We start from the raw sequence: 20,468 nt of genomic DNA, 5'->3' as shown, positions 1-20,468 counted from the left end.
CGGGTAAATAGTTCACAACAGGCAGGGCGAGAGCTTCATCCCAGCTAGGTGCTGCAAGGTCATGCCATCATACCAAGGGTATTCAAATTTTAAAATAATCCTAGCCCTAATGCCAGAGAAAGCTCAAAAAATTATGTATTAAGCAATATCAATACCTAATTAAGCAATTGGGTATTAAGCAAAATTATGTATTAAGCAATATCCTTCTCCAGGTAACTTCACAAAGGTCATGAGAGCAGCAAAATGACTGAAAACACACATTAAAATAATCAAGGACCACAATAATAAAACTTAAGTTTAAAAGATGAATTAGAAAAAATTACAAAGCATAACAATCTGGAAAACACTGCCAGTGGAAAACTGCAAAGTAGCATACTTCACAGGAATTTAAGTGAAAAGAAATATGAAATCAATGTGATACCTTGAGAGAATTTCCAGTGTGCAAAAGCTTCTTCAAAATCGACCCTGGATTAGGAAATTTAAGTAGACATTATCAGACACTTCCCACCACCTTGTTTTCAAAAATATTTCATAAACTCCTACTTTAATTTATTCTGGGGCCACTGCACTGGGTTTTAAGACAACTATGGGGGGGAAGCCCCCAACTGAATCTAGCTACAATCACCACCACCCAAGATTAACTGTGATGTATCTTTCCTCTAGGTTTCCTTCAAAGGACCATGTCTCAAATTATTTTCATTAATAGTAAGAGCTGTGAATTATACACATTCCTTATATGGGCTCCTTCCCATTTAAGGAATGTGTGTAATGGCAAGATCTCACCATTTCACAAGATTATATAGAAATTATTAACATACATAGGAAATTCACATTAATGCACATGAATGTTAAGCAAAAGGAAATCACAGGGCAGAGGTGTAAATAAATGCTCTGCCAAATTTTGTACATCCCTTTTTGGACACAGATAAAAAATTTTGCCACTGTGAGCACTCAAGAGAAGCATAAAGAATCTATCAGCTACAGAGCAACCAACTGGAACCAATTTAGTCTGGACTAGGGCAGCTGAACCATTATGAAGTGGCCAGACAGATGTCTCCTCTTGTTTCTGTCAGTGCTGAGTGGAAATGTGACAACAGCCCTTCCCTTGACCTTTAACTTCCGCTCATTGTTCTTCTGCAAAAGCAATTCCTTGTTCTGATGACAAAAATGGCAGCTGGTCAGACAGTGCTGCAAACCAATCCCAATCAAAAAGTCCTACTTGGAAGGAATAGAACCCCCCATAAAATTTTAATAAGCAGCATAAAAACCCATTGGTGCCACACTGGTGGCATTTGGAAGCAGAATTTGAAAAGCACTGACAAATCCAAGGCACCTGATTCAGAGGAAATTATCAAGTTAAACCACTTCACTGGACTTCAAGGTGTTCTGGCCACCTAAGACTGCTCTCTGCCAGACTCCTCCTATTCCCTCCCTTCTTCCAGAAGCATCGATACCACCAGAGTGTGGGGAAAGAACAGTCTAGGTCTGAGGAAGCCACCCCTGAGTACCTTGTGTCTGTCATGGCCAAGGCCATATTCTAACAGGATGCTGGGAAAATCCTCCCTTTCATGAGAATCTGGGAAAGACAGCTGGGGCCAAACTTGCACAAATACCATTCATAACTCTACTCATATATCACTCATTAAAAGAAAAACTGATCTGAAAAAACTACTAAAAAGTCAAAAAAATTTTTTAAAACAATTTCTTCTTACCTATACTGCGAAAATGCCATCGATAAAATATCCTCTCTGGTAGTAGCTGCAATATTTTCTGCAGGAAACAAAACCAGTCAAATTTTCTGTAATAAAACTGGTTCATCAGGGGATACAGAGAAACAGATGCACTACATAAATTGAGATGGGAATAAATACAGTGTTTCTTTTTAAACTGCTGGCAGCATGGACGAGGGCTCGGCCACGGGTGTGGCAGTAGCGCAGCTCACTTAATGCTGCTCCACCTCACAAAGGTCTGGCAATACACAGGGCTTCACACAGGTTCCACACAAAAAATGTCTCCAACTTACAACTTTTCAGCCATTGAAATAATCAGGAAGATATATTTAAACAGGAAACTAGTTTTGAACACTTCCGTTTGGAAATCAAATGAAATTAAACAATGTTAGAAATGACTGACAGTCAGAGTTCCTTGCAATTATCAAACAAAATGACTGGCACGAGTTTCTGCACAACAAAGCACCTGTAAGTTCTCAGTAATACCACATGCAAGATGTAAATGGATGATAAGTCACCTAAGCAACAGTGACACGTTTGAGGATGTTCTGCACACAGAAGCTCACAGGAAAAAACAAAGCATCACAGCCCAGAAAGTAGCTGGCACTGTGGGCCACCCCTGGGAGCCGAGTGACAGAGTCACCACCACTGCCAGAGTGTGTGCTCGAGACATGGAGCAGGACAGACCTCTTGCTTTTGACAATAAAGGGCTTCAGAAATTATATTCAACATTCAGAGCAGTCTTTTTGGACATGGAACATTCCTTTCTCCATGGCAGAGGATGGCAGTCATGACAAGTTTGTGGATATAGGGAGCTAGACCTCGGGGCACAGACAGGCTGGTCCTCCTCCACACCTCCACCATAGCATGTGCTCCCCACACTGTAAATAGCATTTCTGAAAGGTTAACCAGAATAAAAATGCAAACCAGGCAGGTCCTTTCCATGTTCCTTGTACTTTGTTTCAGTGTCCCTCCCCCAGCTCCCTCCTCAGCACACCACGGCAGTGGGACCCCAGGAGCAGAGGGTCCAGAGGTCGAGCTCCCTGTCCGTGGGCAGCAGGAATGCTTGGGATGAAGGATCTGACTGGCTAAAAATGAGGCCATGACTCACACTGGGGCTTTACCTGTCAGTTAAGCACCAGGCTTCTGCCAATCAGATTGCAGGATCCATGGACAAAGAGTTATCGTTATCCATCTAAACATTAAAACACTGGCAGCCCACCACTCCTCCAGACTATTTCTGGCATTAATCATTACTTAACTTGGCACGGGGCAGAAAGGAGTCCTAAGCAAACCCAGGAGCACTTCTAACCCAGCCTGACCCAGGAGCTCTGCGTGGGAGCTGGGTCTGTGCCCAGACTCACCACAAGCCGTGTGCCCGAGGTGTGCAAAGAAAAGCTCCAGGAAACAAAACCCTATGGCAAACCAGCAACAAAAACTGGATTCAGGTGTCACACAACACACTGCAGGAAGGAAGCTTCACACATTGGCACATTTATCATGGAAAACCAGACAAAACCACACGTATTTTGTTTCCATTGTTTTAGTCTGTTACACAGTTTCATCTAAATTTGAACACGAAGTTCCCTTCCAGAAAGTGAGCTGTGATAAGGTGCAAGCTGCGTAGGCTGGAAAAGTGCAAAGCTTCATAATAAAGACCCATTTGAAAAAGAATTTGCTATCAATTTTCACACCCAAGTCTCAGAGAATTTTAGGTTGTATCCAGAGAAAAGCAGAACAAGAAATGCTGCTGCACAGTTCAACAATGAGCAGGAAAAACAAGCCTAAACTCTAAGCTGCACAAAACTGGGGGGGTAAGGGCAGAAAACAACAAGCTTACCATTCTTTGGTCTTTACAAAACACAGAATCCAACACCCTTGTCAGGTGACTGAATCAAAACAATTCAAGGGTTCAAACCATCAGTAAGAGGACAGAAGTTCCTATCTGAGAAAAGCTCCCATATCCCAAAGTCTTTTCACACAGCAAAAATAACATAGACACTTAAGTCACTTCCCTTGTGTTCTCCTTTTCAGAATCTCAAAACCAGGAAAACAATAAATACATGTATTTTGAAAAAATGCAAGGGTGAGACTGACCACCTGGCATGGTCCTGCCCCACAGCAAGCAGGCATTCTCAAAAAGCAACCTTGTCCCCCTCCCGCATGGCAGACAGCACAGCTCTACAGCAGAGCAGGGCCACTCTAAATGATACCAATGCAGAGCCCACCTCTGCTCCTGCAATGCAACAAGAAGTCACCCAGGTGCAAAGTCTGCATCATTAAATATAAACTCTGAAGGTTTCAAGCTCAGCCCCAGTCCCACCAGCACAGCTTCCAGCTGGTGATTTTTGCCCTGAGCACTGCAGTCCCAGGCTGAGGAGGTGTTGCAGCATGACACGAGACTGCACAAGTCGTGAACCAGCTCCAGTTGTTCCCTTTGCAACTTCATGTTTCCAGCAACATTTTGTACACCCTCCCCACCCCTGGTGTTCTAAAGAACATGCACTGCTATCGCTATGTAACAAATGAGAGTTTTTTCCCCTCCAGCCCAGGCTGTCAGCCACACTGCTGTGAATCCGAGCTGGCTATTGACATCTTGTTCCTAGTTTCACACTACACTAATAAGAAATATTTTAAGAAACCCCACAGTGCAAAATAATATTGCTTTTTCAGAAAACACATAGATCTATTTAATGCTTAGTGCTTTGCTGCATCTATATGGTAATCCATTATAACACACTTGAAATAGAAATTAGGTATTACTACTGATCAACACATCAGGGTATCTGTCAGTTCTTTTAACTGATTATCCATAGTTCTTTTTCGTTTGGACTTCCTGCATGACTAGGAATAATGTTAAGTTTAAATCTTAGTTTACACAGGATGCTGCTTTTCGACAGCTGTGTCTTTCTCTTTTATTGAAGCAAAATAAAAACCACTGAGGCTCATATTTTGACAGATTCCCTCTGACTAAACCAAAACTGCTATTTCTTTTCCAAAGCCCTTTGCTTTTGCCCCCCCTGGCTGAATCCCACCATGACTGGCAGCTCTGTGCCCATCACCAGCTGCAGGACACAGGGCAGGCTGGGCCAAGCCTCACCTGGGATCCCAGAGGATGTTTCCCAGCTCCATGGCCACAGGGGATAATGAACACTGCTGCTCTGCTGCACTGGGTGTGCCAGGCCTCTCTTGGATCAATGACAGCCACCCCCAAGGTGCCCTGGCTGGGCAAACCCACTCCTGGAGGCAGAACCAGCAGCAGTGCCAGTGGCAAGTCTGCATCACATCCCCTCCAGGGGAATGGATTCACAATTTCCAAGAGTCAGTGGCGGGTGGATCTACTTTAAGCCAAGACATAAGAGCTCTCCCAGGCCTCTGTGCTCAAGTGCTGCTGGTGGTTTCAGGCTGTTCAACTACTAAAGCTTGTATCAATTTCAGCATTTTCCATCTCCCACTCGCAGACTCAGACAAGCCAAGAGGCCAATGGAGTCAGTGTGCCTGCAGCAGCTCAATCTCAATGAAGGGATACTCCATTTATTGCATTAATAAATTATTTACAGTTATTTGTTGAGGGAAAATGTCTGCCCAAAGCACACAGGGCACTTATCACTGCCCCAGGCATAACGAGAAACAGTACCATCTTTGAAGTAAAACATGTAAAACATAGAGCTAGAATTTACCACAGAATGCTGTAAGAATAGCAGCAATGTTATTGGAATTATGGCAGAACAAACTGTAAATAGTTCCAAAAGTAATTTTCTATGTGCAGAAAAGTAGAGCTACAAGCACTTTCACTGCTATAAACAAAAAAGCCCATTTGTTACTCTACTGAGCTTGAGACTCAGCATTCACATCTGCACCAAGAAACCACAAACTCCACACAAAACATGGACCTGGGGAAGCTTTTCTACATCTGAAAATTCTGAGCTTAAAACATTTGATCCAGTGAACTTGTTAGATCAGTGGAATGAATTTTATGACACCATCAGCACGACAGATGTGGCTGTTCTTAAGTAAAGAAAAAAATTATAGAGAATGGGAAGAAACTGATCTATGTATCTCAAAACCATGGATCTGCTTTTCCTTCATTAGAGATTAAAAAACCACAGTGTCAGAGGAATCAGTACCTGATTCTGCAAGAGAGAAAAAACACTTTACTATTAAAAAAAAATCCCCAAATTTTCACAAACAGATATATATATATATATATATAAAAAACCAACATATAACCAACAATACTGATACTGGTGCCAGAAAATGGACATAAACACAGTGCACCTCCTGGCAGGTCTGTGACACACAGGGCTCAGAGCCACCCTCAAATCTGAGGTTTTGAGCTGCTCCCTCAAAAGGGAACAGGGACACAAGGAACAACAGCAACCTGTTCTGCAAATAGAGAGAGCCATGCCTCAACAGAAAAATATTGTGTGTCACATAATTCTGGGCTTTTAGCTGAAACAGGAAAAAATAACAGTACTGCTGCTATATCATTTCACAAATATCTATCTGGGAAAAGACAAGGCCAAAGCACCTTATAGAGTTAGAGCCACGCATTTTGCAGGATTAATTGCAACAGTTAACCCTTGGCATTCCTCCCTGCTGGCTAACATTTCTTCTTTGAGTAACATGTTGTTTGAAGTTGTTGCTGTGTGGCCAAGCTGTGCAGCTTATGTGTAAAATTAGAACTTCCACAAATTACCACCAAGCCAAGCCAATTTCCAGAGGATTTGTGGGAAAAGCTTTGCTGCCCAATACACACACTAGGTGTCACTCCACAACAGCAGCACAGTCCCACTAAACCTCCAGGAAAGGCAAAGGCAGCAATTCCCTCATAAATATTTTTATTGATTTTTAAGCTGTTAACCCTCAGCATGGGGACTCAGCATTTGTTAATCCTAAGTAACTACCCATTTAGCTAATTAGCAGAAAATGCAGCATCCCCCTGCCGCCTGCTGACATCACACTAAATATGGAAAGCTTAACAATCAATTAGTTCTGTTTCCTATGGCTTAGAGTATGAATGTTTCATCACTTGGCATTTCTGACTCCCTGTCCTGTGCTGAGGCTCTCGGGCTGTTCTCACCCAGGGTTAGCTATCCATGGACTGCACATTCAATCCAGCAGATCCCCACCATGAAGGGAATCACTCTGAATCCCACACAAACATTGGAAGGATCTCCTCTCCCCCAGGGTGACCAGGCTGTTGCACAGCTCTCCTCCACGGGGACCCCAAGCAGCCCCTGCTTCAGACACAACCATCCATTTTTTCTCCTTCAGACAGCAAGTACTCCCACTGCTTTTAAGGAGTTTTAAGGGGTGGATACTGGCCACCCCTTTCCAAGCCTTGGGAATGCCCAGTTATCCCCTCCACCCAGATGAGCAAGCACTGGCTATTTCCTATCCAATGGCACAGGCACAGAAATGTCATTCCTTATTCAAGGCCCCAGCGTATCAATGAGCTTCCATTAACCTGCACAGCCTTGCTCAGCTACACAGCAACACCTCTGCTGGGCTGGGCACTGAGGAGGAGGAGGAGGAAGAGTTTCTATGCTCCAAACAGTCCTGGCAAATTTGTGAGCTTGTGTTCTTTGGCACTGCCTCTGGCACAACCCCAGAGCAGACCCCTGCTAATGTCACAAGGAGCAGAAAGCACAGCTCAGATCTCAGAGTGAAAATCTGGTCTCACAGAGGGGGAAACGAGGGAGAAGAGGAAAAGGGAGGCAGCAAAGTGAGAATTCCAGACCACAAAAGCCCCAGGATTCCATGTCATCATTCTCATGGCCATTTTTCCCACAACAGGCACATTAGGCTAAACAGCATCATTCTCCTTGTCACTATAAATACCACTTCAACCACAAACTACTCATTAATGCAAAACCATGAAGGCACATACTTCTGAGGGTCTGGGGGATGTTTCAGAGGGAGTGAGAGGAGTTGGGAACAATTAACCTTTAGCTTCAATTTCTAGAGTCCTGCTGAAAGTTTGAAGGGCTTTTTCCTACCAAACAAACCCCAAAAAATGATGTTTCTGTGATGCAATACTCCGGTAAAAAGTTAGTAGTTGGAGTAACAGAAAAAGAAATAAAGAAAAGAGAAAGAAATCAGTAGATGATGTGTGTTTAACCTTAAGAGAGAAATCTAGCCAATTGTTTACCTAATTAACTGCCAGAGTTTTTTGACTAGAGACAGGCAGAGCTTAAGCTGAGAATTTCAGTGTGCATTATAAGAACATTTTTACGTGTCAGGCTTTCATCTGGTCCAGTGATATTTTCTCACATCCAAATATATTTAGATAACTCCAGGCAAACCTTGGAAAATAATCTATCCCAGACTATTCTCGCTTAAATTAAAGCAATCCTAATTTGATTATGCAAAAGTTAACTAGGAAACATCTCCTCCCCAGACACTGCCAATGCTCTGATGGCCAGTGCTGGGCAGGAGGGAAGGATATGGGAATTAAAGATGTTATACTGAATGGAAAAAAAAAAAAATCAGCATTTCACACACTCAGATCAAACTGATATGCAGTAGCTGACAACTCCTGTCCTTTTATTTCCCTTGAGCTGCAAGACCCAACACTGCAACCACAACAGATGCCTCCAAGTGAGAGGAGCAGAACCCAGCCTCCTGCTGTGACACAGGCAAAACAAGCACAGAGGAGGGGAAAGTGCTGCTCTTCTAAACTGGCCCTCCATGAAACACAGGAACAAACTCTTGTTTAATTACAACAGAAAAGAAACAACAGAAAGCAGACCTCCTGAAAGCCTTAGCCTAACAGAGCCAATGCAACTACTGGTTGCAGTAGTGCTCCCAAATTCCACCAAAACCCCTGGCTTGTTTTCAGAGCATCAGCTCCCAGATGCTCAGGACAGAGGTGTTCTTGCTGGATTTCCAGGGCATTTTGATAACACCTCTTAACTCAGGTGACTGACACCTGGTTTCACCCCTCACTGCAAAGCACTTAGTAAGCACAGAATGACAGTGAGATTTAAAACACAAATTAGTTTTCATGGTATGGAAAACTTACTTCAAAAAGAAAGAGAATGGAGTCCAGCTCCTCCCTTTGTGATTTATTCCCTGCAAGACACAAAACAACATTGTTTGCCAGAAACATACAATAAAAGACAGCAGAATGAGGCTGTTGCTGTTCAGCTAAAGTCAAAGATGACACTCAATTTATTTCTCATTTTAAAAAAAGATCCCAAGTGTGAGCTGTACCCAGGCTGCAGTGCCTCTCTCTGCTCTGGCCATGTCTCAGCTGAGCACAGGGAGCTGCAGAGCCTGGAGCAAGCTGAGAGGATGGCAATGTAAATGCTGAAATGCACCCAGAAATGTGATCAGCTGCTGCTCTCATTTCAGAGAGTGATTTTCCACGCTCATCTCTCCTGCTACCATTAAATTAAAGTGATTAACACTCACACTGTACTGCAGGAAACTATTAGTGTAAATACAGAAAACTGAGCACCAGACAACCATTGGACAGGCTTTAATGGAATGCCCTGGAGCACAGTTATGGAACACTGACCAACAGCTGCTGGAAAAACTCTAAAACTTACCTTTTTGTTTCAAGCTGTTTTCCAGTGTTATAAAGTTTTCATAGAATATAAAATAAATTTGAGAATAATTGTTGTCAAAAAACTGCTTCAGGTCACTTCCATCCACAATATCTGAAAAGAGAAACAGAGCAATTACACGAGAGCAGAAAGACAAGAATTTCAGGCACTCTGCAACTTGAGCATTAGAGAATGAAATAAATGCAATACAAAACTATTTTAGTGAGTTCACTGAGTATTCTGTACTAAACAGTCGGTCCATCCTTGCAAAGAATATCACTGAATTTATGAGAGTCTTCAGTGGGGCTTTGGCTCATTTGCTTTTCACTAAAAATTTTTAAAAAAAGAAAAAAAAAGAAAAAAAGGAAAAAAAGAAAAAAAAAAGAACAAAATAAAAAAAAAAGATTGGTTGAGTCTTAGCTGTGTAACCAAATGGCCTCTGTACCATCAAAACAAGCAGGTACTGCTGGAGAAAATCACCAGCAAGAATTTCAGATCAAACCAGAAAACAGCATATTCTCAATTCATTTCTTAGAATAATGGTAACTTGAGCACATAGCACTTTCCTAAGTGTTAACTTGGGTCTGAAATTTGAAATAAGTTTATTTTCTACAAAGAAAAAAGTCCACAGTTTTCTAAGCCTGACGCTTGCTAAATGGACATTAATTTCCTCCTTTTATTCTTTACTGCAACTGATTTGGTAAAGGAAAGTTGGGTCATTTCCCCAGAAGAAGGTGAAGGGCCAAAATTAATATCACATCTCCTCATTGAAGCCTCACCTTGCAAGAAACCCATTTCTTACCCAAAAAAAAAAGCTGATTCCAGCAAGAAGGCTCAATAATATCCCACAACCATGGAAGAAACAATAACTTTAGCCCTGGGCAACCTGATTTTTATTTAAATTAGTACCTTTCCAGCAGTAAGGCTCTGCTTGGCTGCTTGTACTATGGAAACAATTAGAGCAGGGAAACTCTTTAACGTGATATTTGTTTCCTGCAAACTACTGGTCTGAATTTGCAAGCTAAGAGCAATTATTCCTCTCCATGAATGCATCCTGTTAAACACAACTCCAGGGGAAAACAAGGCTTTCATTTACAGGGATTTCATATGAGGGAATGAGGTCATTAAAATCTAAACAAAAAGGAAACTTTCCCTCTAAATTGCGACGGGAAGAGAAAGGAACTGCCTCACCAAGAAAGCAAATCCTCCTTTTTTTCTAAATCTGGCATCTTGGTGGTGACTCAGGGGTGAGTGTGATTTGAGCTGCATCCCTACAGCCATAGCCCTTTCTCACAGATGTGTTTAACTTGCAGCAGGGCTCATTCCTGCTTCCTACATGGAAAACATCAGGGAAAGTTTCCTGTGCCATTTATCACTTGAGATAACAAGATAAAACCCTGACTTTGGGGAAATGCACTGCCTGAAGGAGCATTTAGAAGCACCAGAGGAAATGAGGCAGCAAGCTCAGGGCTGAACTGCAGGAATTTGGGTTTATTTTTAGATTTACTCCCAGACAGCTCCCAGGTTACTACAGCTGCACATAGGCACCCAGCACTCACACCTCAGGCAAGCACCAGCAGCCATCCCAAACCCAAATAATTTAACCCTGTCCCACACAGGACAAGCTCACGAGTCTAGCTAACACCTGACAGTGGCTGCTGCAGCAACACTCAGGAAACACTGAGACACTCACCAGGGTCACACCCTATTTCTTCTCTATAAACAGGACACGTTGGCTCACTGGATAACTGTCAGTCACACTGACTCGCCTTACTATTAAATTTAAAATTTAGGGCAACACTTGGGTACCACTTAGTAAGAGCCTGAGTCTATTGCCAAACTCTCACTGCTCTTCCTCATACTAAAAAAAAAAAAAACCCAGAGGGAACGCTAAGCCTGTCCTTAGCACATGGACTTGCCTTTTATTTTCCTGTTAACTGCCAAATGTTACCACAGGCACCTGTTAGAAACCATCCCTTAATTCCATGAACTTCCAAAGTCACTTTATGCTATTTTCTCAAAGCTCTCTTAATCCTCAAGTACTTGAAAAATTAAAGGAGATGAAGAGAATTTTGCAGCCACACCCTGGTTAATGATAAACTTTTATGACCAGCCTCACCCGAGAAATAATGCACAATTCTTGCTTATCTTCAAAAAAAGTATGTCAGCATGAAACAGCCCGTTACCAAAACACCCCTCCAACTGGACCAACTTCCAAAATGATGTTAACACCTCAAATTTCACACAAGCTGTACAGAACAATCCCAGCCCTGAATTCAGCAGGAAGTCTGCACACATCCCCTTCTGACTGTCAGTAAATGAAAGTTCCTACCCAGCCAGCATTGGTCCTGCAGCTGTACAGAACCACGAGGCCAAGCAGTGCCAGAACCAAAACCTCACTACTTTCCTTTGTTATCCCATCTCTGATCAAGGCAGCTCCATGGAAAGCATGGGCTTTCCTAACACGTATGCTTTAAGGGCAACAATTAAGGATTGCATTTGGTAACCTTACCAATTTCACATTTAGGCTTAACTTTGTGTGTCTCCCACATATTTGCCCACTGTTCAACAGAGAAAAGACTGAAAGCACTGGACAAAGCAGCATCCCACATCTGTTAGCAGCAGCACTTCTGACTCCTGTGCCCAAGGAGAAAACACTATGGAAAGAGAAGTTTCAATACAAAAAGGATATTTTTACCCAAGAAGAGCCACAGAAAAAATTCTTAAGGCACAGTGATCCATTTTTGTCCCACCAACGTACCACAGAAAACACTCTGGGAAAAAGCAGAGGCTTCATTTATGGCCAGGCAGTGGGGAAGAACCAGATCTGTACATCCCCCCCACTCTTTGTCAGGCCATTGCTTTTTAAGTTTATCTTAAAAAAAAAAAAAAGTGCCACACTACTGGCACTTCCACAAACTGTATTTAGAACTTTACTAAATTAACAGCAGTTCTGGCCATGAGTACGTCTCCATAGCAATAAAGAAATAAGGGAAACGTTCTGGTCATTTCTCAAACACAACTGAACACCCAATTTTAAGTCCTGGGTAGCATTTTGCCCTGACACATGGACAGAGCACCCCACAGAACTGGAACTCAGATCCTAAAGGCCACTGGAGGCTTGAGAGAGGTCATAACCAACACCAACCTAAGTGGAACCTTTTCTTTCACTTTGGGCACTGGACAAACTTACAGAGGTGCCACTAAGGGACCTGAAGCAATCCAAAGCTCACATGAACCCTTATTTATGGAAACACACATTCCTTTTCCTCATCCCTCCCCTATGATCGTCTTCCCTCTGATCTGTATCCTCCTGCTCCAGTGGGATCACAGCAGAGTAACTGACATTTTGTTTACAATGAAACTCCCGTGATTTAAACTAACAGAGGAAGAGGAGCTGGCATCTCCCAAGGAAACAGGAGAGCAGGAACTGCTATTTGGGGAACGTGTGGCACTGTGGCCCAAGGGAAGCAATTGGAGAGACAGACACACACATTCCTACCCCTGGCCAGGGCAAGGGCAGACACATTTGGGGAGAAGGGAAAAAAAAAAGAAATCCAACTACTTTTGAGCCTTTATACCAAAAGCTTTACATGCTGGAGTTTTTTTTTTTTCAACTCCCACACGTAGAGTTTTTTTCCGTGCTGAACAGCACCATGGAAGACACATTGGTGAGGATTTCTATCAAGAAAGCATCTTCCAGAAGCCACTCCCGTGCTACCTTGAATGTTTACACCGGGGCTGCCAAGAGCAGACATACCCAGAGCATACCCAGAGCTGCTCAGACACTGCCTGCACTGACCACTCGGCCAGCTGGACACATGACAGCCCCTGCCAGCCCTGCAACAGCCTTCACCTGAAACCAGTGCCCACAAACACCTTTAACTGAGAAGTCCAGACCAAATCTACCTGATGCTCTGTACCCCAGCAGCTGCTCCCAGTCAGCTCCTTAAGGAGCTCACAAGGACCAAGTGGGGCACATCAGCGATGATTGCTCTCACCTGGAACAAACCGGCATCACCTGGAAACCAGCAGGGTACAGCACTAACCGGGCACAGCCTCTTCCCCTCAGGAGACCCTGCTCCTGCCGCGTGTGAGCAGCGAACAGAGACCACCCAAACCCTCCCGAACCGCAGCTCACAGCTGAAACTCATCGGCGGCTTCTCCACCTGCAGCAGGATCACAGCTGGAACTCATCGGCAGCTTCTCCACCTGCAGCAGGATCACAGCTGGAACTCATCGGCGGCTTTCCACGATGGCCAGGGTGGAAGCCGTCACCTGCCAGGTGCCCCTGGACGCGTCCAGCCTTGCCCCAAACATGGAGTCACCACAAAACGCCACACCGCGACTTCTTGCAGAGTTTAAACACACAACCAAGAGCCTCGAGTTGATGATATTGACAAGAGCAGTTTCTGCGAGCGCGTCTCCGAAACTGACCAGGGCTGAGCATTTCCCCGAGGTTCCACACCCAGCCCAAGGCGAGCCCCGGGACAGCGGCACACGCGACTTTCCCCGGGCACCCCAAACTTTCTCCGGCAGCGCCTCACGGAGGGCGCGTACCGGGGCCGCCTCTGCGGCGGGGAGAGCCCGGGGCTGCCTGGGGAGGCTCCCTGCCCACAGCACGGAGAGCTACTGCCCCGGGCTCGCTGCTGCCTCCCCGGACACCGCAGCGGAGGGCGAGCAGCGCTCGCAGACCCGCCCGCGGCCGCGGCTCTGCCCGGGCACCTCCGAGGGGCTGAGGGCCCCGGGGCCGGCTCCCCCCGCGCCCACCCCTCGCTCACCCAGCAGAGCGCGGAGGTGCTTCAGGCGGGTCAGCACGTCCCGCTTGGGGTCCAGCGCCTTCTGCGTGGATTTCCTGACGTCGGCGTGGCTCTTCCTGGAGAACATGCTGGCGGCACGGCGGGCAGGGATGGAAGCGCAGCGCCGGGCGCGCTCCCCACGCCGCCGCTCCCGCCCCCCGCCCTGCGCGGGGCGCGCCGGGAGCTGCCGCCCGCCCCGCTTCTGACGTCACCGCGGCGTGGCGCTGACGTCACCGGGGCGGCCGCCGGGAGCCCGCGCACCGGGACCCACCGGGAACTCCCCGGGAGGAGTCCCGGGACAGCCGGGGGCAGCTCCGGGCTGAACCCCCGGCACGGCAGGGCCCCGCGCGGCTCCAGGGACCGCCGCGATGCGCAGCGAGCATCCCGGGAGAGCCGCGGGAATGCCCCGGGCAGGGCAGCTGGAAGGGAGGCGCCGCAGGGAGCTGGCTCCTAGGTAGGCTCTGGATTTGCCATGGTACCCCTGAACCACCGGTTTGGGTGGGAAGGACCTAAAGCCCTTCCAGTGCCGTGGGCAGGGACAGCTTGCACTATCCCAGGGTGCTCCAAGCCCTGTCCAGCCTGGCCTTGGACACTTCCAGGGATCCAGGGGCAACCTGTGCCGGGGCCACCCCATCTTCACAGGGAAAAAATTCTCCCCGATATTCAGTGCAGATCTCCATTGGAAAACATTCAGGTTTTGAATAGTCACATGCACTTTAAGTATATAAATATAGTAATATATAAATAATATGTCTTTACACATTCTTCCGTGTCTTTACACCCGGTGAAGGTTAAAGAGCAGGCTCGTAGTTAGGCAACAAAAGCACAATTCACCCCACAAGCAGAAGCCAGCAGATGCTCTCAGTAAAATTCCTGGCCTAAAAAGTAAATTCTAGTAAGTTTCAAAGCAGGCTGTAGTCCTAAAAAAGAAAACAAGCAAGGCGTTTCAGGGAAATGCATATATGCTTCTTAGTTTTTAACAAAATAGTGTAAAAATCAATTTACACATCACATAGAAATTGTTTTTTCAGCCGTGAATTGGTGTAGAAAATAAAATGTCACAGGAATTACTATTGTTAGAAGCTGAAATCTCGCTTCCTCTGAGCTCTCTAAGCGATCGTTTCTGCTGCAGATGCCTGAGGTCACCGGAGCAACAGGTCAACAAGTCCTAAACGTGTCCCACTGGGGAAGGGCAGTCACAGCTCCTCCTGTGCCTGCAGAAGCAGGGAAGGGCTCTGCTTGGAAGTGGCAGTGGACAAATAAATACATAAATAAAGAAGGAGGGGGCTGCAGGAAGTGCTCCTTTTGGCACAGGTCTCCCCCTCTGCAGCCCAGCTGGGTTCTGTAAGGGGCAGAGCAAGGGCTGGCTGTGCCACCAAACCCTGTGGTAAGAAATGAGAAATCACTTGTTGGAGTCAGAGATGGGTAGTGATGATGCACAGTGGTGAAAATGAAAAAATTGATTAATCCTTTTTCTTACACAGAAAGGCTGAGTGCTTGGAGTCAGAAAACTCACTGCTGTCACATCCTACCTTGCCTTGGAGCTGGGCTCAGGCTTACAGTGATTCCTGTTGCACACCCTTCCCATCCCAGGTAATTCCTATTGCACACACTTCCCATCATTGGGAATAATTCCTATTGCACACCCATCCCATCCCAGGTAATTTCTGTAGCACACCCTTCCCATCACTGGTAATTCCTGTAGCACACCCTTCCCATCCCAGGTAATTCCTGTAGCACACCCTTCCCATCCCAGGTAATTCCTGTAGCACACCCTTCCCATCCCAGGTAATTCCTGTAGCACACCCTTCCCATCACTGGTAATTCCTGTAGCACACCCTTCCCATCACTGGTAATTCTGGTAGCACACCCTTCCCATCACACCATGACACACCATCTCCTTCTGGAGCAGTTATCATTCTCCAGCAATTGTCTCAAATTTTGGGTCATGTGATGTGATTTCAGCATCAGCAGCTTCCCGAGGAGAGTGAATTGGGCTTTTCTGGCTCTCCCCTTCCATTGGCACAAATCAATTTCTGCAGTTGGCTGAGGAAGCACATGGCTAAAGTCTTGGCTTGTTCTTGTTTATTTTTTTCCCTCCCTTTTATTTTAATTGATTTGCAAAACTAACAGCTTCCAGTTTGTCTCTTCTGCCAGTTTCTGGTTGTTCCACGTTTTTTCATGTTCTGCTTTGTTAAGAAAGGAGCCATTGCAGATTCAGGAATTGTGGTGCTACAGCTGCTCTGATGTCTGATAACTTGTGTGATGAGCAGGGCATCGTTATGGTGCTTAGCACCAAACTGCATAGCTTTAGGCACTCAGTGGTTTGAGGTGTGCTGGAGATTCTCCCTGTGACAAGCTCCAGGGAGCAGAGATGCCATGCCTGGAATGACAGTGCTCTAGGACAGTCCTTGGTCTCCCTTTGAGTTCAACCACATCAAATACAACTTTTCAAATTATTCACTTAGGAGCTGGCTTAGGACAGCACAAGCCAGAGAATGCCAGTAAACCTGCAGCAATGACTTCAGCCTGTGCAGGAGAACCACTTGTGAAGTCCTGTGACTTGTGTTTTCTAACAATACAACATTTGCAATTTCCCAGAAAGTCAGATGATGCATTTCCGAAAGCCAGTGCTTAAGGGAGAATAATTTCCTGAAAGAGATTTGGTCATTCAGCTTTCAGGATCTGAGGTAAAATCTATATAAAGCAGTCACTTCAGGCAACAGAGCAGTGATCACTTGTGGCAGAACTGAGCTGTTAAAGGCCCCAGCACCGTGTGGTGTTCTGAGGGAGGTGACAATACCAGCACAGGCATGGCAGCACGGGGCAGGGGTCCAGTATTCCTTGGGAAAATCCCTCCTCATGCAAGACCCTGCCTGCCTAGCTGGGCTCACAGGAGGATAGACCAGCATCCATCAGTCTGGGGGAGAGTTCTGGGCTGTCACAGCTCAGCCAAGACTCACTGACCAAAGGGAAGGGCTGACCTTGCAAAGGCTGTCCCTGCAGTGCCCGCCCCACCAGGCTGCTGGCAGTGCCCTGCCAGGCTGCTGGCACTGCCCTCTGGGCTGCTCCTGCTGGAGTTTCTATTTCAGGCATTGCCTTAAGCAGTACAGGTGAGGGGCAGCACATTCCCAGTCCAAAATAGAGTGGCCTGAATTATTAATATGTGTTTGCACTGCAGGCCAGCACGCTCTCCCTGAATTGCACAGCTCATGCCCTTCCTTCCTCCCCCCCATGCTGGAAGCAGCCTGGTGCTGCAGAGTTTGTGGAAATGTGACACCAGCTGCCACCTGAATTTCGCTGGACCTGATGAACAGGCAGGGTTTCTTTTCCCGTGGAGCCTGAAATTTTAATGGCAGAGATTAAATTACGGAACTTCTCCGCTTGCTTGTGTCAATATAACACTTTATACTGAGCCCAGGAGAAAAGGTAGGGGAAAAGCAAACACAGGAGACAACCTGCAGGTGAGGTAATGGTTTCCTTAGCATGGAATGCCAGTACTGACTTTCTGTCCTTTGTACTGAGTGCTTCAAATTGTGTATTGAAAGTTGCTTTTGTGTCCTCTTGCATATCCTTGGTCCAACACATCCATTAAGGTGCCTGAGCTGCTTATCCCTGCATTGGAATCAGCTCCCTGGATGCTTCCTGGCTCAGGTGCAGCGGCTTGGCAGAGCTTTGGTGCTGTGCCAGCGTGCTGCATAAGGAAATGAGGCGCTGCCCTCTCTGCCCTGGTATAAATAAGCCTGTGGAAAAGACTTTTCCAGTGGGCTCCGGGTTTGAGGGGTTATTTTCCTAGCAGTGTTCCTGTAGGGCATGCAGGCATGGATCCCTGCTCCTGCAAAGCTATGCTTCAGGCTCAAACCACACAGAAAGTGCTGAATTTCTGCTAAATGATTTCTCTCTTCCAAGTCTGGATCCTGTGATCTGCTTTCCGTGAATCAACTTCTGCAAAGGTTTGGAGTTTATGGAGGCAAAGGTGTTTCATCCATTTAACCCTCACTGAGGGTCTCCTCCAGCCCTTCTCATTTGGCATCCAAAGGAGTTCTCACTGTCCCTTGGCCTGTGGAGGTCTATTTAGGAAAAACCTGGTGGAAAATTTCTACCCATTGCAGCACATGAGGCTGTCAGATGTCATTCTTATAGTAAAAATGATAGACAGGAGAAATCCACTGTCAAAAAACCCTGTCAGATTTCCTTCTGCCAGAATGTCCCACTGTGTAGAGGGGGAAAGGGAAGGATTTACGTCTGCTGATGGAAAAAATTCCAAAATAGAAAGAACTGGGATTGCATGTCCCCTGATACCTTCCTAAAGGAAACAGTCTGGAGGAAGTGAAAATTTCATGGAGTAAAAATATCAACCCACTAAGGAGAGCTCAGAGTGCCTTTGCCAAAGGCTGAACTGCGCAAAGAAGTTTGTGGCACGTTGTGCAAGCCCGTAACCTACTGCTCCAAGAGAGATCTTTCCCTAAGGAAACGTTTCAGCTCAACTTGAGGCTGGCCTAAGAGGTTGCTCATGTGGTAAAAACAGGAAAATCATCCCTGTGCTTCCCTGCTCCTTGTGGTGTGGAGCAGAGATAAAGTGCTGCTTGTCTCGAGCGCATTAAATCCGAGATAAGTGTTGTTTACTTCACCCCTCTCCAAGAGGAAAGGTCACTTGTGATCTCGGTGGAGCTGCAGCAGCAATTTCCTCCTGGCAGCGTTCACCTCTGGCCGGGGTGAGGCAGAGCCCGGTCCCCTCCTTTGGGGACGCTGTTAACCCTGTCCCTGCCAGCCCTGTCCCCGGGGCTGGCTCTGAGCACATGGGCACAGTGTGTGGGGTCTGAAACAGCTGAGGTGCTGATGGGCAGGCTTGCAGAAACACTTCTGGTCCCAGCAAATGATGCTCAGAGGGTGAAATAAGGGGCACTTGTTCCTGCAACTTACAGAGAAAGGGTCCTGCCACCTGCAGAAAGAGTCTTGGTTTTCCTCTTGTCCCCTCCTCAGATTTCTTGGGTTTATATAGTGTATTTAACCTAAACTCTTTTTTTTCTTTGACTGAACGGTATGTTCATACTTTCATTTTTCTCTCATCTTGTGTTGGGTCTTTATCACTCAGAGGAAAAAATTGAATGAGTGAGGAAGCAGCTGACTGGGATCACCCTTAAGCTGGGCTTTGTTAGCACCCAGAATGACCACTCTGATTGTCTTAGCCCTGAGTGCAGTTTATTCTGACAAACCAGGCTGTGTGGTATCTTCAATTCTCCTTCTGAAGAGAAGATCTCAAATGCTTTTTGTACATGAGAAGGAGAACAAAAAAATCCTTCAAAATGAACCAGTAACACACAAAGCAACCACTGGCCACTGATGTTCCACACATTCTTCCTTCTTTTCTTCCTTTGCAAATGAACGACTGCAGAAAGCAGTGCAGTAATTACAGCCAGCAGAAACAGCTCGGGTTTTCCTCCATGGACAAGCATGACAAAAAATAACAAAAAATAGTTTTTTACTGACACAGCTGGTGTTCAGATGAAATTATGTGGTTGGCTTTGAAACAGTATTAAAAGAGAAATTTTAATTAACCTGTACCACTGAGTCAGAAGATAATATCTGATGCATCTAACAGGCCTACAGACAAAATATGATAAAATAATTATTTGCAATTAGATATATGCATTACAGACAATGTTGTAATTAAAATGTACTTAATGTCACAGGAGGTCCCTTATTATCAAAATAATTTGTAGAACGAGTGTGAAAACAATGTGATGATTATCCATCCCTCTGGCAAAAAACAATCAGAATTTGCCAAGAGCCCAAAACATCTCTGAATTTGGAGCAGACACCAGCACGGTCCAACAGCCCAACTCCTTTCCCCCAGTGCTGAGTTCTTTTTGTCACCAGGGTGGGCACAGGGCACCCATTTCTTGCTGTGCCTACGTTCCTCGGTGCCCTGCCAGGAGGAGATGTCCCTGTGCTGTCGCACAACTCCAGGAGTGGATGCAGTGCAGGTTGGATGAGGGAGAGATGCCCCAGGTGCTGCACTATTCTTCCGTGGGGGAAGCTGATGTCTGTGTTCCATTATTTGCTTCTTAGCTGCGCTAAAAAGGAGTGATCAAATTTACTGGGATTGGTGATTTTCCTACTGTGGCCCTTCCAAAGCACTGGGGCCACAAAAGGACTCAAACCCAAGGAAAAATTAGATTTATTATTGCTTGATATTTTGCATTTACATCTCTGGAAGAACAAAAGTGAGGGCCTGACAAGCACTAAACCTGGGGGGATTGCTCAGGCAGCCTCTGAGAGCCCACCACCTTCAGAGCCACCTCTCCCTGAGCCTGAGCTGGTCCTTGGAGCTGCCAGGGGACAGTGCCAGTGCCAGCTGCCTGTTCCAGGCCCTGACCTCATCA

At 45.9% G+C, this 20,468-nt stretch overlaps 1 protein-coding gene and 1 long non-coding RNA gene across 15 annotated transcripts in view; one reads left to right on the top strand and one right to left on the bottom strand.

Annotated features, from left to right (window-relative positions):
• RALGAPA2 (Ral GTPase activating protein catalytic subunit alpha 2) overlaps positions 1-14,255 on the bottom strand; it is a 94,391-nt gene extending 80,136 nt beyond the window's left edge. For both annotated transcript variants that reach the window (XR_009485653.1, XM_059840634.1), the window contains exons 1-5: positions 14,065-14,255; positions 9,287-9,397; positions 8,758-8,807; positions 1,713-1,770; positions 422-465 (exon numbers count right to left, since the gene is read on the bottom strand). Coding sequence is in view for 1 of the 2 variants with exons in the window: in XM_059840634.1 (XP_059696617.1) it covers positions 422-465; positions 1,713-1,770; positions 8,758-8,807; positions 9,287-9,397; positions 14,065-14,170 (369 nt within the window). In the remaining variant the exon portion in view is untranslated. The remainder of the gene's footprint in view (positions 1-421; positions 466-1,712; positions 1,771-8,757; positions 8,808-9,286; positions 9,398-14,064) is intronic.
• A 52-nt stretch (positions 14,256-14,307) lies between these two features.
• The window catches only part of LOC132324485 (uncharacterized), a 67,841-nt gene continuing 61,680 nt past the window's right edge, over positions 14,308-20,468 (top strand). For 12 of the 13 annotated variants that reach the window (XR_009485649.1, XR_009485643.1, XR_009485642.1 and 9 more), the window contains exons 1-2: positions 14,308-14,536; positions 15,567-15,675. This is a non-coding gene — a long non-coding RNA (uncharacterized LOC132324485). Of the gene's footprint in view, positions 14,537-15,566; positions 15,676-15,819; positions 15,871-20,468 lie in introns of those variants that run through there. The other variant, XR_009485647.1, reaches the window with a different exon arrangement.

The sequence above is a fragment of the Haemorhous mexicanus genome, chromosome 3 (genome assembly GCF_027477595.1).
Source record: "Haemorhous mexicanus isolate bHaeMex1 chromosome 3, bHaeMex1.pri, whole genome shotgun sequence".
NCBI classification, from domain to species: Eukaryota; Metazoa; Chordata; class Aves; order Passeriformes; family Fringillidae; genus Haemorhous; species Haemorhous mexicanus.
The sequence above is the reverse complement of the archived record's forward strand: the minus strand, read 5'-3'. Positions and strand labels throughout refer to the sequence as shown.